Source organism: Phyllobates terribilis, unplaced genomic scaffold (genome assembly GCF_046119375.1).
Source record: "Phyllobates terribilis strain yellow unplaced genomic scaffold, ASM4611937v1 Scaffold_11__3_contigs__length_659146591, whole genome shotgun sequence".
In the NCBI taxonomy this organism is placed as follows: domain Eukaryota; kingdom Metazoa; phylum Chordata; class Amphibia; order Anura; family Dendrobatidae; genus Phyllobates; species Phyllobates terribilis.
The window spans coordinates 261,537,405-261,551,861 of NW_027362771.1; the positions used below are offsets into that span (position 1 = coordinate 261,537,405).

Consider the following 14,457-nt stretch of genomic DNA (forward strand, 5'->3'; position numbering starts at 1 on the left):
CTGTTTATGGAGAGTTTTCAGGGTAGAAAATTGACTAGTGTATCATTCTGAGAGATTTCCCATTTGTATATATGCCTGTGTATCAAGACAAATGATATCATGATATTGTGCTGCACACCAGCCATATGCCAGACACGGCGAACAGCTGTGTATGAATTAACAAGAAGCAGCAGATGAGTAACTGGGGTATCTTACAATATGTATATGATTATTAATATTTAATTGTTGTTTTTGCTTCTGAAATAATTTGCTCACATGGTTTATTTGATTGTATCAAGACTTTTGTTTTTGCCTTACAATATTTTTTTTTCGGGTCAGCCCGAACCAGTTATATTCTTAATAATGAGACCCACATTGAAATATTCCATGTCTTTACATTTTTGACCGGGTAAATAGGAGAACAATATATGTAGATAAAAATGTTGGTATTGTGTTAAAAGGAACCTGTCATGGGATTCATTCTGCCTGAACTATGTTGAACATCAGACTAGATCCCTCTATATATAGTACATGATTGGAAGTATTTTTCTGGTAATCAGATAGAAGCAACAACGTTGCTTTGAACATTCTTTCTGCATATCATTTGCCTGTGTAAAGCAATGTTCACATCATGCTACATAACATAAAGTGCTGAATATACTAACTATATACTGTATATTTAGTACTGTGCAAAAGTTTTTTGATGATTCTATTATATACATAAAAACAATAAAGTAACAGAAATACAGGTGCCTCTCACTAAATTAAAATATTATCAAAAAGTTAATTTATTTCAGTTCTTCAATACAAAAAGTGAAACACTGCTGAGGTCGTTGGGCCTGGTGTCTCTTATCTTCCTCTTGACAATACCCCATAGATTCTCTATGGGGTTAAGGTCAGGCGAGTTTGCTGGCCAATCAAGCACAGTGATACTGTTGTTTGTAAACCAGGTATTGGTACTTTTGGCAGTGTGGACAGGTGCCAAGTCCTGCTGGAGAATGAAATTTCCATCTCCAAAAAGCTTGTCGGCAGAGGGAAGCATGAAGTGCTCTAAAATTTCCTGGTAGACGGCTGTGCTGACTTTTGTGTTGATAAAACACAGTGGACCTACACCAGCGGATGACATGGCTCCCCAAACCATCACTGATGGTGGAAACTTCACACTAGACCTCAAGCAGCTTGGATTGTGTGCCTCTCCACTCTTCCTCCAGACTCTGGGACCTTGATTTCCAAATGAAATGCAAAACTTACTTTCATTTACTTAGTGTCAATGACTGCCTTCTGGACATCTGTCAAGTCAGCAGTCTTCCCCATGATTGTGGAGCCTACTGAAACAGACTAAGGGACCTTTTTAAACGCTTAGGAAGCCTTTGCAGGTGTTTTTTGTTAAGAATTTTAATTTACTGAGATAATGTGTTTTGTGTTTTCATTGGCTGTAAGCCATAATCATCAACATTAACAGAAATAAACACTTGAAATAGATCACTCTGGTTGTAATGACTCTATATAATATGAGTTTCACTTTTTGTATTGAAGAACTGAAATAAATTAAGTTTTTGATGATATTCTAATGTAGTGAGATGCAACTGTAGTAATTAATGTACGTTTGAAGAAATAACAATAAAAAAACAGACAGATCTTAAGGAAAATAACATTAATTATGTGATATAGCTGATAGATAAGAAGTGTGAAAATGTTATCACTTCTAAATTGATGTGAGCTCAAAGACCTAATAATCTCTGAGCCAGATGCTTTTGCTGGTGTAAAATCACATATATCCTCTATTAAAGTAGCACTCCAGCAATTTTATTGTCTGCAGAAATAGTAATGTAAAGGCTCTTGTGTATGCTTTGTGTATTCCTGTTTTAATTGATGCAGAACCAAGGAAGTGAAACGGACTATAAGCTGGTATACGTGCAAAGTATAAGGGCACGTTCATACTGTGGCCATTTCACAGACAAAAACCAAGAAAAACAAACATAACAAAATGAGCATATAGCCTACAGTAAGTAAATAAATAAATAGTAATAGTACATGTAAATAACATAGGGTACTTAGTCAATGTTATTTTGATCAAAAAAGCATAATAGCCATAAACTTTTATGGATGGCTTTTATGCTTTTTTTGATGAAAATAGCATTAACTAAGTACCCTGTTATTTACATGTACTATTACTATTTACTTATTTACTTGCTGTAGTGTATGTGCTCATTTTGTTATGTTTTGTTTGTTTTAAGTGATGTTCCAGTTTGGGGATTTGTGCCTACTTGACTCTTTATTCTCCTCTGATATGGCCAAATGCAGATTACATTTTCCATTATGCCTCTAAGCTTTGCCGAGCGCCCAGTCTCATAACACTATAGGTGCTCATAGGACTTGAGTCCTACGGCAGTGATACAGCAGTGACCTAGACCTGCTGTTCTAAAAGAGCATGTGCTGGACTGGTAGTCAGACCTGCCATTACGTGACACTGCTACCTATTATAAAGGGCTCAAAATGTATGTATGGAACATGATGAGGTAGTATTGTATGTGCAAAACTAATTTGCTAGGCTGCTACTATAAGTGTGTCAATGACAGTTTTGATTTGTAGTACTAGTCATGTATTTAAATGGCTTGAATAAGGCTGAGTGACTTGTTGGCATCGACTTTCTCCTTCAACACTCAAAACTCTGCCATTTAATGAAGTATTGCAATTTCTTCTGTTGCCCAGTTTTAACACTACTTTTCCTTATAGTCCTGTTAGGTTTCGATTTTACCAGAAGTATTCAGATATGCAGTGGGGAATTGATAATTTATACATTGGACCTGGCTGCTTGGACAACTGTAATGGTCATGGGGATTGCTTGAAAGAGCAGTGCATTTGTGATCCAGGATACTCTGGGCCAAACTGTTATCTGTCCCATCCCATAAAGGTGAGTACCATACATTTACTAGTGGAGACGTACTAGTAAAAATGTCATCAAGAATCTTGTGACAAGTGTAAAAAAAATAAAGTACATATACTGTAAATGACACGCCAAGTTTTTTTGCTTTACTAGACATTTTTTAAATAACATTTAAGGTGCTTGATTAGGAGTATTTGTAAATACACGAAACTTAATAAAAAAGTGAACTGCGCAATTTGGGGCAAAATATTGGTGTGACCAATGAGCCGTAAAAAAGGAAGAAAAAGAGTACTAACATGCTTATTAGTGGATGATCATGGAGGCAGCTTAGCTTCTGCTCTGTTAAAAACATTTAGAAGATATGCTTCCCAGCAGCCACATCAGAAACTGGAGGCAAGTGATTGGCTTCTTTAGGGCAATGTTCTGAGCTTGCAGGGGATCCTGTGTTATCTGACTCATGTTTTTATTAGGTGATAGCTTCTGAAACTGATCTTTATGAAGCAGAAGGTGTCAGGCTATGGTCAGGAAATGTGTCTTCCTAAACCTCAATATTTAGGAAATATTTAAAACGATGGATAACATGGGATATTAGGAAATAGTGCTAGATAATATTTTGACAATTCCCTTTAATTCGCTTTTTACCATATGTTAAGTAATTCTTTGCCTCATGATATTTGCTAAATCTATCTGTTGTAAAATGAATGCTCTGATTTACAGACATTTCTGAAGGAGCGCTTTGACAGTGATGATCTCAAACCTGATTCTTGGCTGTCTATGGAGGGTGGAAAAACATGCACTGATTGTGGTATCCTAGCTGAGGACACCGCCCTTTATTTTTGGTCATCTGCCATTCGGCAAGCCGTCACCCAGGATCTAGATTTAAGGGGAGCAAAGTAAGGCTCAGTAAAATTGTATGTGATTATGTATTGACCCCAAATATTTCATATAGAACCATAATGACAATTGTATCATTCACAGTAGAGGATAAATATATCCATGTCTAATTATATCACTAACTGATACATTAAATAAATATTATTCTTCTAGGTTTGTTCAATATTGGGCAAGAATTGGCAGTGAAAATATAACATCTTGCCATAAACCAACATGTAGGAAAGAAGGTGTTCTGTTAGATTATTCGACTGATGGAGGTAGGCTTTTACTGACTGAATGAAAGTATGTTGGCATATGACAAAATTAAATAAGTTAGTAGAATTTCATTAATTCTTATGTATATATTTTTTGCCAATTTGCCAATAAAATATCGCTGATTTGCTGGTTACAGTTACAAAGTAATTTTTTTTAAAAAGCCACAAGTCCATCTAGTTCAGAAAAAGTTTGGAGGTTAGAATATTTCCTGACTGCAAATATGACATTTAAAAAAACCTTTGAATTAATTTTGTAAAAATATACAACATAAAACGATACTGTGCATTTCAAATATATGAAATATCTAGTAAATTAGCCAATACAGTAACCTGTCATAGACACATGACCTTCCTTTGAATGAGTTTCCGTTCTCAGATGTAACTACTCTTTTGAGTACTGCATGGCAATGAAGTGGGATAGTAACATTGTTTTCGAAGACACTTATCACAACTGAAGCAACCTCTCATTTTTTAAACCTTAATATTTTAAATAGCCAAACAAGCAGAGATCTCTTATAGCGTCCTGAATGAGGTTAACTTTTATTAAATTCTTCCAAATCAGCATTACTTGTACATCCAGTATATGTGAATGTATTTCACATTAAAACATTTTGGCTAAGGTGCATTCAAATTAAAAACGAAACAATTATAGGTCTATTTTATCTCTTTGTAGGTATCTCTTGGACACTGCTTCATGAGATGGATTACCAGAAATACATGGCAGTTCGCTATGATTACATACTTATTCCAGATCATGCCCAAACCAACACAACTCGATTGCGATGGTGGCAGCCCTTTACTATCAGCAACAGTTATGTGGTCCCAAGTCCGGATCGATCTCAGTGGGCCCTTGATAACATATTAATTGGAGGAGCTGAAATCAACCCGAGTCAGCTTGTTGACACATTTGATGATGGTATGTTTATAACTATGTTAAAGTGCTTTTCCAGCCTTAGGGTACAAGTCTGCAGTCACTCTATGTGACTGCTGACTTGCGAATCTTTGCAGTGTGTGTTGTGAGAATTCTCCGGTGCCTGCGCCTGGAGCGTCTGGTATGCAATTTGCATACTTCTGGCCACATTCTGACTATATGTGTCCAGCCTCACTTAATACCCTTGTATACAGCAAGGCTGCTCATGTCTAGTCGGCACGTGACCGCATGTATCCAAATCACATACTTGCGGTACGCGCCCGCCTGCTCCCGGCTTCGGCAACGGAGAATCCTGCATGGTGTTAATATTTACTTTAAATATTCCTGGAAATAGAAAATTCAAGTATCTAAGTTTAGCACTCACTTCATATTTCATATTCTAGGAAGATTGGTGACACTCAGACCACCTAAGATGGACAGGCACTGTTTTTAAAGTGTATCAAAAAAGGTTGAATTTTAATGCAGGGCTGCACTTTTCCAGGAAACAAAAAATTCTACTCTTATTTCTTCTTATACCATCAGTCATCATTCTTCACTTTTTAGTCTATTGCTAATATTTATTATTATACATGCAAAACAGAACACATTTTATCCGAAGTTATAAAAAATTATTTTTTTATTAGTATATTTGCAGTTTAGTGTAAAACTACCCATGATATCTAAAAATCATTAATACTTTTTCTCCTACTAGAAGGTACGTCCCATGATGAACATTGGAGTTTCTACCCCAATGCTGTTAGAACAGCTGGTTTTTGTGGCAACCCATCATTCCATTTGTATTGGCCAAACAAAAAGAAGGACAAAACACACAATATATTGTCCTCCAGAGAACTCATTATACAACCTGGCTACATGATGCAGTTCAGGGTAAGATTTCTATTCCGCCTTCTTTTAAATGTTTATTAAGGTCCTACATTCTGTGCCAATTAATTTTGCTGTTTTACTCTATGGCTAGAGTATGTACATAATCTGGAACTCATTATCGGATGAACCGATATATGTACAATATATATTAATCAGTACAGTACACTGTTAATGAAAATGGGGGCTTAAAGATGAACATTCGCCTTAGAAAGCCATGTTAGTCAAAATCTAGAATTCTCTTTCAAGTAACTGAAGCTTAGAAGGCTAGTTCATAGCAAATACTGTATTACCTAAAGGGAAAATTAAAGTACAGTGGCAAATATAAATAATTGAGGGTCACTATTCTATACATTTTGTAGGAACAATTTGAAGGACAAGTGACTGAAGTAATCAAAGATGTACACAATCGTTATAGTTTATAAATGCAGTTTTCTAGTTTCTTTTGCTATAAAGTATAATTGTGTATAAAATCATTTTACTGTTCTATCATATTTGAAACACTTTGATTTTCATAAACACTTGACAGTGACTGTGAATGCTAATAGTCACTTTTTGATCTTAGCACAGTCATTTTAAAGCAAATTTAAGGGGGTATTCTAGCCATAAACATTGATCACTTATCCACTTGAAAAGTGATAAATGTTAGATTGGTAGGGATTGATCTTTGGGAGCAGTTGGCTACTTCTCTCAGAGTCATTTGCATTGAATGATCGGTAGAATGCTTGCAAACTTATATTACAAGTGTTTACTGTCTATGTTTTCCAAAGATATGTAAATGATTGCTGATATTCATGACTTTGTTATATCCACTGCACCTTGCTTTTTTCCATTGTCATATACTTCGCTATTTAGTTTCCTTCCAACTACATCCTTCCTTTATCTTTTTTTTCAGATTGTGGTTGGTTGTGAAGCAAATTCATGTGTTGATCTTCATTCAGTTATGCTTGAGTATACAAAGGATGCCAGGTAAGAGAGAAAATATTTTATTGTATTGCTACAGTAATCTTCACAAACAGATGTGCTAGTTACCAAAGTGAAGTCACATAACAATTATATTGGAACTCATTGCTGAAGCTGGTCTCCATGTGTAACACTTCTATCTGCCTAAATTTTGTGTATGTGCAAAAATGAGTCTGTAAGAGAAATGCTGACAAGGCGACTTTCAAAGATTTTCCAATCGCTATTGGCTATTATATGTGTGCTCGATTTGCAACACTTCTCATTAGAATTGTATTTCTCTAATTGACCTTTTCTTCTGTTTATTATTTCTAACAGAACGGATATGTGGCAGCTGGTTCAGACACATTGTCTTCCTTCCTCATCAAATAGCATTGGCTGCTCTCCATTCCAGTTCCATGAAGCCACAGTCTATAACTCCATCAACAGCTCAGCCTGGAAAAGAGTAACGCTGCAACTTCCAGATTATGTTTCCTCTAGGTATGCAGTAGTCATAGAATACCAAAAGAATAATTCTCCTGCGATTACTTTTCTCTTGTGATATTTTAGCATAATAAGGATTTCCACTTGTTTGGTATTTTACAGAAGATGGCAGCAAAACTTTGGAATTTATTTTCAAGTGTGTACTATTAGGATACTCTTGCAAAGTGCAAATAATACTGTTGCAAAAGGGCCAGACATCAGCCCCTAAAAGGGCTGTCCAGTACTTTTATATTAATCGCCTATTCTTAGGATAGGTCATCAATATCAAATTGGTGGGGGTGTGACACCCAAGCTCATGCCGATCAGCTGTGGTTGGATGTGGTGAATTGTGGAGCTGCACAGCACAGCTTTGTCAATGGCCACACTTTTTCTGTTACCGCCAGCCCGCATCTTGTTTCTCTGAAACAGTATCTGATCAGGGGGCTGTGAAAGAAGCAGAGTGAGTGACAACAGCTCCCCCCCACATATTTTATCACCTCCCTGAAATTAATCATTATCGGGGAAGCATGCGGTCACCTCTCCCACAGCTTCTGTCAGGGTTATTGATTCTGGATGTCATCAGAGGCCGTATATGAAAGATTATGTGATAAGTGAATGCAGCACAGACTCCTGATGATGCCCTTTTTCAGGAGGGGTGATAGAAGGGAAGAGTGATTGCAGGGCCATCCTACTAATGATGTCTCATTTGAAACTCCCCTCAAACAAAACATCACAAGAAGGAAAGTAAAAAAAGTCACATATAGTGATTAGCTGTATAAGGAGAAGAGTAGGGTATTTTATAATAAAGAAAATTACAAAAGTGGTAAGGGGTTAAAAATAGATATTTATAAAGGGCAATTTAGGTATCGGAAAACCCCTTTAAGAAACTTCCTAAATCCTGATTTTAATACTTGAAGGTTGCACTTTTTAAAATGGGGTTATTTTAGGGGGTTTCTAATGTATAGGCGCCCCTCAATGTCACTTGAAGACTGAATCAATAACTATAAAAAAAGGTTTCTGAAAGAAGCTGTAAAACATCCTATAAAATAAATGGACATATAAAAATGGTGCCACCATAAAATAGACATATGGGAAATGTAAAGTATTAACTATATTTTAAAACATGGCTGTTTGTTTTAAGGCAGAAACATTAAAAATGTGAAAATTGCACATTTATTTACATTTTGCTTTGTAAATTTTAGTTTTTTGTTTTTTTTTAATAAACTGAAAACATATTGACCTAAATTTACTAATAACACAAAATATGTGTACCTAAAAAACAATTTTATAGTGAGCTTAATACTTAAAAGTATTCCAAAGTTATTGTCATATAGAGCGGCGCATGCTAGAGTTGAAAATTGTGGCTACATTTCAAATAGGCCACGTCGTTATGTTTGTTTTCTATTTGAAAAAAAGCAAAGAAGGGGCTTTATTGCAGACTGACATTTGACTAATGGGTTTATATTTTTTTTGTTCCACAGTGCTACACAGTTCCGCTGGATTCAAAAAGGGGATGAGACTGAAAAGCAGAGTTGGGCTGTTGATCATGTATATATTGGGGAAGCTTGTCCTAAGCTTTGTAGCGGACATGGATACTGCACAACTGGAGCTGTTTGCATATGTGATGAGGGATATCAAGGTAATCTTGTAATAGCTTAAGTGTGAAAAATTGATATTAGAGCTCAATACATAAAGGAGTATCCCAATGTTAGAATGGTGAGGCATCTTGCTTGGAAAGGACATAACATTCTGATTAGTGGTGGGCTGACCTATTAGATCCCAACTAATCCTAACTCCAAGTTGTAAGATATTTTAGATATACAGTATATATATATTTCTTTTTCAGGTGATGATTGCTCATTGTTTAACCATGACCTCCCAAGCTACATTAAAGATAATTTTGAATCAGAAAAGGTAACAGAAATTAATTGGGAAAATATTCAAGGAGGCACTATTGGAAATGGATGTGGTCAACTTGCACCTTATGCTCATGGAGACTCTCTTTATTTTAATGGGTGCCAAATAAGACAAGCCATCACAAAGCCACTTGAACTTACCCGTGCCAGGTATAAAATATTCTGATGTACACTGACATTCTATGAGTAAAAATATATAAATCCATTGTTTTCTAAGAAATTTTTTCTATGTGTTTCTCTTAACAGCAAAATAATGTTTGTGCTTCAGATCGGAAGCATTGCCCAAACAGAGAGCTGCAATACTAACTTAAGCAATGCAAATACTGTAGATAAGGCTGTGCTGCTACAGTACAGTGTCAATAATGGGATAACATGGCAAGTCATTGCACAGCACCAACCAAAAGACTTCATACAAGCACAAAGAGTGTCTTACAATATTCCTCTGTAAGTAGCCATTGTTCTTCCATATAAACAAGTCATTATTTCCCAAAGGAGGTTTCAGAGAAAACAAATAGATGACCTATCTGTAGGCCCACCCCCCCAATACACATTGGAAGGCTGATGGCCAAAAGATCTGCCAGCTGATCGTTCTGCTGACAACTATCTTGGCCGTCTCTCCCATACACATGGGTGTATGCTTGGCCGGGGGCTCCTGCGTTCTCCATGAGAATGCCACTGACACACATGCTGACAGCTTATTTTTGGGAGAACAAATCAATCAGCAGTCCGAAATTGGACATGACTGATCGACAGCTCCCCCAACAATGGGCCGGTGCCCCCATAAACTTTAGAATGCCGATATCAGTCTAATGTGCATTGGGGTTTTACTTTAGGGACCTGCATCTATCTGTTGAACACAATGGTCAGGTCACTTTTTGAAATGCTTGAGTTTTCTTAATGCTTCTCCAATAAAGGCTGCGCACCTGTATGTTTAGATGTGACTGGTACTACACTTCAGCCAAGTTCACCAAAAATGTCAATGTGTTTCCCAAAGATCAATGTGGGACAATTTTGGAAAGGATCTATTAAGTAACTGGTGTTCACTTGTGATTTTTGATGATCTGCAGTGAATGTAACTTTTCTTTTTTTTACAGAGAAGCCCGTATGAAAGGAGTCCTATTACGGTGGTGGCAGCCACGCCACAATGGATCAGGTCATGATCAGTGGGCTCTGGATCATGTAGAAGTTGTACTGTGAGTATCTGCTCTGCTCATATATCCATTATGTAGAAACATTCCAACTCCATCGCTAGAAAACAAATCCATTCATCTATCTTTGTGTGGATATGTAAGTATCCACGTTTCACACACATTCGAACAACTGTTATCTGCTGGTGACTGAACTAACCAAGTTAATAAGGGTTATCACATAATAAATAATTCAGACATGCTATAAAAGTCAGATCTGCGGTGTTCAACCCTCACACAACCCAAGAATGGGATGATCTTTGCTTCAGTCATCAAGATATCTTACCTATTGAAATATACAAAAGTTAGGAAGAAGTCCAAGTCTGTGACTTGACATTTAGTCATTTCTCCATTGATTCTCCATCCAGTCTTGTCAAAACTGGCTCATTTATATGTACTGTGAGCATCCCATCTCCCACACCCTCATCTCTTGGACAATTAGATGTATCTGATAAATAGGCCATAATAGTCTTTTTGCAAACAACCTCCATCATGTGAGACTCATTAAATGTATTTTATAAACTTTTAATTTTGCCTCTACAAAGTGGCTTTGACTTATGACATGAACCCAAATTTATCAAACGTTAAAGAGGTCCTTTCACCACTTTGAGCAGGTTAAACTGGTCACATAATTGAATAGTGGCAGTATAGGTGAGTAAAATATAGTTTTTATTTTTTTTATTTCTGCTCTCTGTTGCAGAGATATTAGCTTAAAACCCTACAAAGAAATTGTACAGGAGAACCACATATGGAAAAAATGAACATTTATTTATTACATCAATACAAAATACAACCCATTAAAAACTAGTAAAAAAGTTGGAAACCACAAGATGGCTCTACAACACCACAAAAGTGTGTCACAGGATTTATTATAAAGTCATTACAGAGTGATCTATTTCAAGTGTTTATTTCTGTTAATGTTGATGATTATGGCTTACAGCTTGAAAAATGTTTTTAAAATCCGAAATGTTGACGTACTGAGTTGGTCGGAGCTCCTTCTGCATCAATTACTGCATCAATGCGGCGTGGCATGGAGGCGATCAGCCTGTGGCACTGCTGAGGTGTTATGGGAGCCCAGGTTGCTTTGATAGCAGTCTTCAGCTCGTCTGCATTGTTGGGTCTGGTGTCTCTCGTCTTCCTCTTGACAATACGCCATAGATTCTCTATGGGGTTAAGGTCAGGCGAGTTTGCTGGCCAATCAAGCACAGTGACACTGTTGTTTTTAAACCAGGTATTGGTACTTTTGGCAGTGTGGACAGGGGCCAAGTCCTGCAAGAGAATGAAATTTCCATCTCCAAAAAGCTTGTCGGCAGAGGGAAGCATGAAGTGCTCTAAAATTTCCTGTTAGACGGCTGCGCTGACTTTTGTGTTGATAAAACACAGTGGACCTATACCAGCAGATGACATGGCTCCCCAAACCATCACTGATGGTGGAAACTTCACACTAGACCTCAAGCAGCTTAGATTGTGTGCCTCTCCACGCTTCCTCCAGACTCTAAGACCTTTATTTCCAAATGAAAATTGGAACTCTGGGACCCTGTGGAGTGTGTCAATGACTGCCTTCTGGACATCTGTCAAGTCAGCAGTCTTGATTGTGGAGCCTACGGAAATAGACTAAGGGACCTTTTTAAATGCTTAGGAAGCCTTTGCAGGTGTTTTAATTTACTGAGATAATGACTTTTGTGTTTTCATTGGCTGTAATCCATAATCATCAACATTAACAGAAATAAACACTTGAAACAGATCACTCTGTTTGTAATGACTCTATATAATATATGAGTTTCACTTTTTGTATTGAAGAACTGAAATAAATTAACTTTTTGATGATATTCTAATTTAGTGAGATGCACCTGTATTACATGAAACAAGTGTATACTGTGCATATAACCTAAGAACACCAGGAGCATAATTAGCATTGGCTAGAAGGGAGAGATACACATGTAATAAATTACCTTACCTCCTGCAAGATGTGCTGCAGAGCCCCAAGTCGCATTTCGTCATACTACCTTCTTCTGGCCCCCAGAGATATTAGCTTGTAGAGTTTAGGCTATAATTTTTGTTTTAGTTCAATTGGGCATTACCAGAGATTTGTCTCTGGGGTCGGGTACTTCTTCTTCATGATGTGGACCAATCATAAATAGGCAGCGTGATACAGGAGAGATAAGAATACTCCCTTTTCACTGATCTCTTCAAGTACTGTGTAGAGCAAGGGTCCCTATCTTGTGATTCAGGAGCCACATGTGGCTCGCAGGTCTCTTCATGTGTGGCTCGTGGCTGTCTGCCAGCTTGGTACATTAGCACCAGGTCTAGCAAACAGCTATGAAGAGCAGGTCTCCAGATGGTGACTTTTGCCCCACACAGAAGAGCAGATTTCCATGCACATATACTGGCCTTGGCAGAGGAGAGATAAATTAAGAATGGTATGCTAAAGATAGGATAATACTGCCAGACAGAGAGTGCTTGTATCTGGATGTATACCGGTAACAGGGACTCTGGTGAAGGGAAGAGGGGAGTAGGAGCTGGATGTCATTACTTGCTGGGCTTTGAATGTGGTTTTTGAGAGCTGAATGTGGCTCTCAAGTTAAGAAAGATTGGGTACTATTGATAGAGAGATATAGCAGAGCTGAGTTATATATTATTATATTTGTGAAGACGCGGGGGGTCTCCCATTGGCATAATCCTACTCAGACAGTAAGTTGCAGTAAATATCAACTCAAGTGTCAACATCCAGGCTAATACAAACAATAGCCTGTGTTGATCAACCAAAGAAAAACACCAATTCAAAATTCAACATAAGGATAAAAGCGAATGGCTCCTGGCCTACTGAATTTACGTCTAAATAATTAAGATTAAATGCTGTGTCGTCACATTGCTCGTCACATTGATCTTAATTAGCCAGACGTGATAGGCTTCCAATCATCCTTCTCCACTTATTGGGGACAGTCCATCAACATGTCTTTAAGCACAGACACGAATGTAATAGGTCTCATCTACATGAGAACAAATTTTGTATCATCCAGGTTCCTTAGAGCATTTTCCATGTCTTCCTTGCAAATAAACTCCACACGTAATTGACGAGAACTGACTCGTATCCATTGCATCCACACATGCTGTCCTCAGCATCCTGTGGTTCCAGGATTAAATCCGATCATCGAGTGTCGGTAGCCTGGTATTCAATCCGTTGAAGCTGGCAGAACTCTTGTAGTTGCCATTTCTTGTTGCGGCTATACATCCACTGTGTTCCTCTTCCCAAGTCCGAGCTGGTGGGGTTGGACATGATAGCATCCGAAACCTGCTGTGTATGCCCCTCCTATGGTCTGATGGGTCTGTATATATGCCTCCCTGGTTGTGGAGCTCTTGGACGATGTCTATGAACACCAGTCACCTGCAGCTCTCCCGGCTGAGTAGTCATGTAGACATGTGAAGATGCAGGGGTCTCCCGTGGGCATGATACTTCTCAGATAACACAGGGTGAGGGTAAAACAGTGTGACAATACTTTATTGAACCAACAAACAGACAATAACATATAGGACAGTCCCAGCAAATACCCAAGATGGTGCAAATTTACATAGTCTCACCCTTCCGCTGACTCGCCAGGATTAAAGCAGCTGCGACTAAGTTGCTTCCAGGGCCGACTATCCCTACTAGTAGCACCCCACTCCTGAAGAGTCTCACTTGACTGTCATTTTGTAAAATCCCTCTCATAATTTACAGGTCAAGAGAAAGGGGTAGTGATATTAACTCGCATTGCTTGAGCATCCACAGTTCATCCCCCAATGTTGACTTGGAAACTATAAATACCCAAACAATGCAAGTCAACAAACTGCATGGCCTGGTATACTGCAATATCAAAATACTCTATATACTCAATATATAGAGAGGAGAAAATCGGCACCAACCATTGGATAGTGATTGCAGTCACCTGTTCGGTTGCCGAGAGATGCTGCTGCGCACGCGCGGGCACCATTTTGCTAGAGCCAAAAACATTTTGGTTGCTTTCAGCAACCAAAAGATGCCACTGCGCATGCGCAGGCAGCGGCCATTTTGGGGGATGTAAATTTTCACTTTGACATAGAAATTACAAAGGCAGTATTTAAAATAGTAGGCAGGTCACTGAAAGCACAG

General features: G+C 37.9%; 1 protein-coding gene across 6 annotated transcripts in view; it reads left to right on the forward strand.

Annotated features, from left to right (window-relative positions):
• Positions 1 to 14,457, forward strand: part of RELN (reelin) — an 895,263-nt gene that overhangs the window by 859,765 nt on the left and 21,041 nt on the right. For 4 of the 6 annotated variants that reach the window (XM_073652257.1, XM_073652259.1, XM_073652260.1 and 1 more), the window contains 11 exons: positions 2,716 to 2,893; positions 3,584 to 3,759; positions 3,914 to 4,017; positions 4,688 to 4,930; positions 5,637 to 5,812; positions 6,702 to 6,775; positions 7,085 to 7,246; positions 8,710 to 8,867; positions 9,075 to 9,294; positions 9,391 to 9,588; positions 10,239 to 10,337. In XM_073652257.1, coding sequence (XP_073508358.1) covers positions 2,716 to 2,893; positions 3,584 to 3,759; positions 3,914 to 4,017; positions 4,688 to 4,930; positions 5,637 to 5,812; positions 6,702 to 6,775; positions 7,085 to 7,246; positions 8,710 to 8,867; positions 9,075 to 9,294; positions 9,391 to 9,588; positions 10,239 to 10,337 — 1,788 coding nt within the window. The remainder of the gene's footprint in view (positions 1 to 2,715; positions 2,894 to 3,583; positions 3,760 to 3,913; positions 4,018 to 4,687; positions 4,931 to 5,636; positions 5,813 to 6,701; positions 6,776 to 7,084; positions 7,247 to 8,709; positions 8,868 to 9,074; positions 9,295 to 9,390; positions 9,589 to 10,238; positions 10,338 to 14,457) is intronic. The other 2 variants (XM_073652258.1, XM_073652262.1) reach the window with 1 other exon arrangement.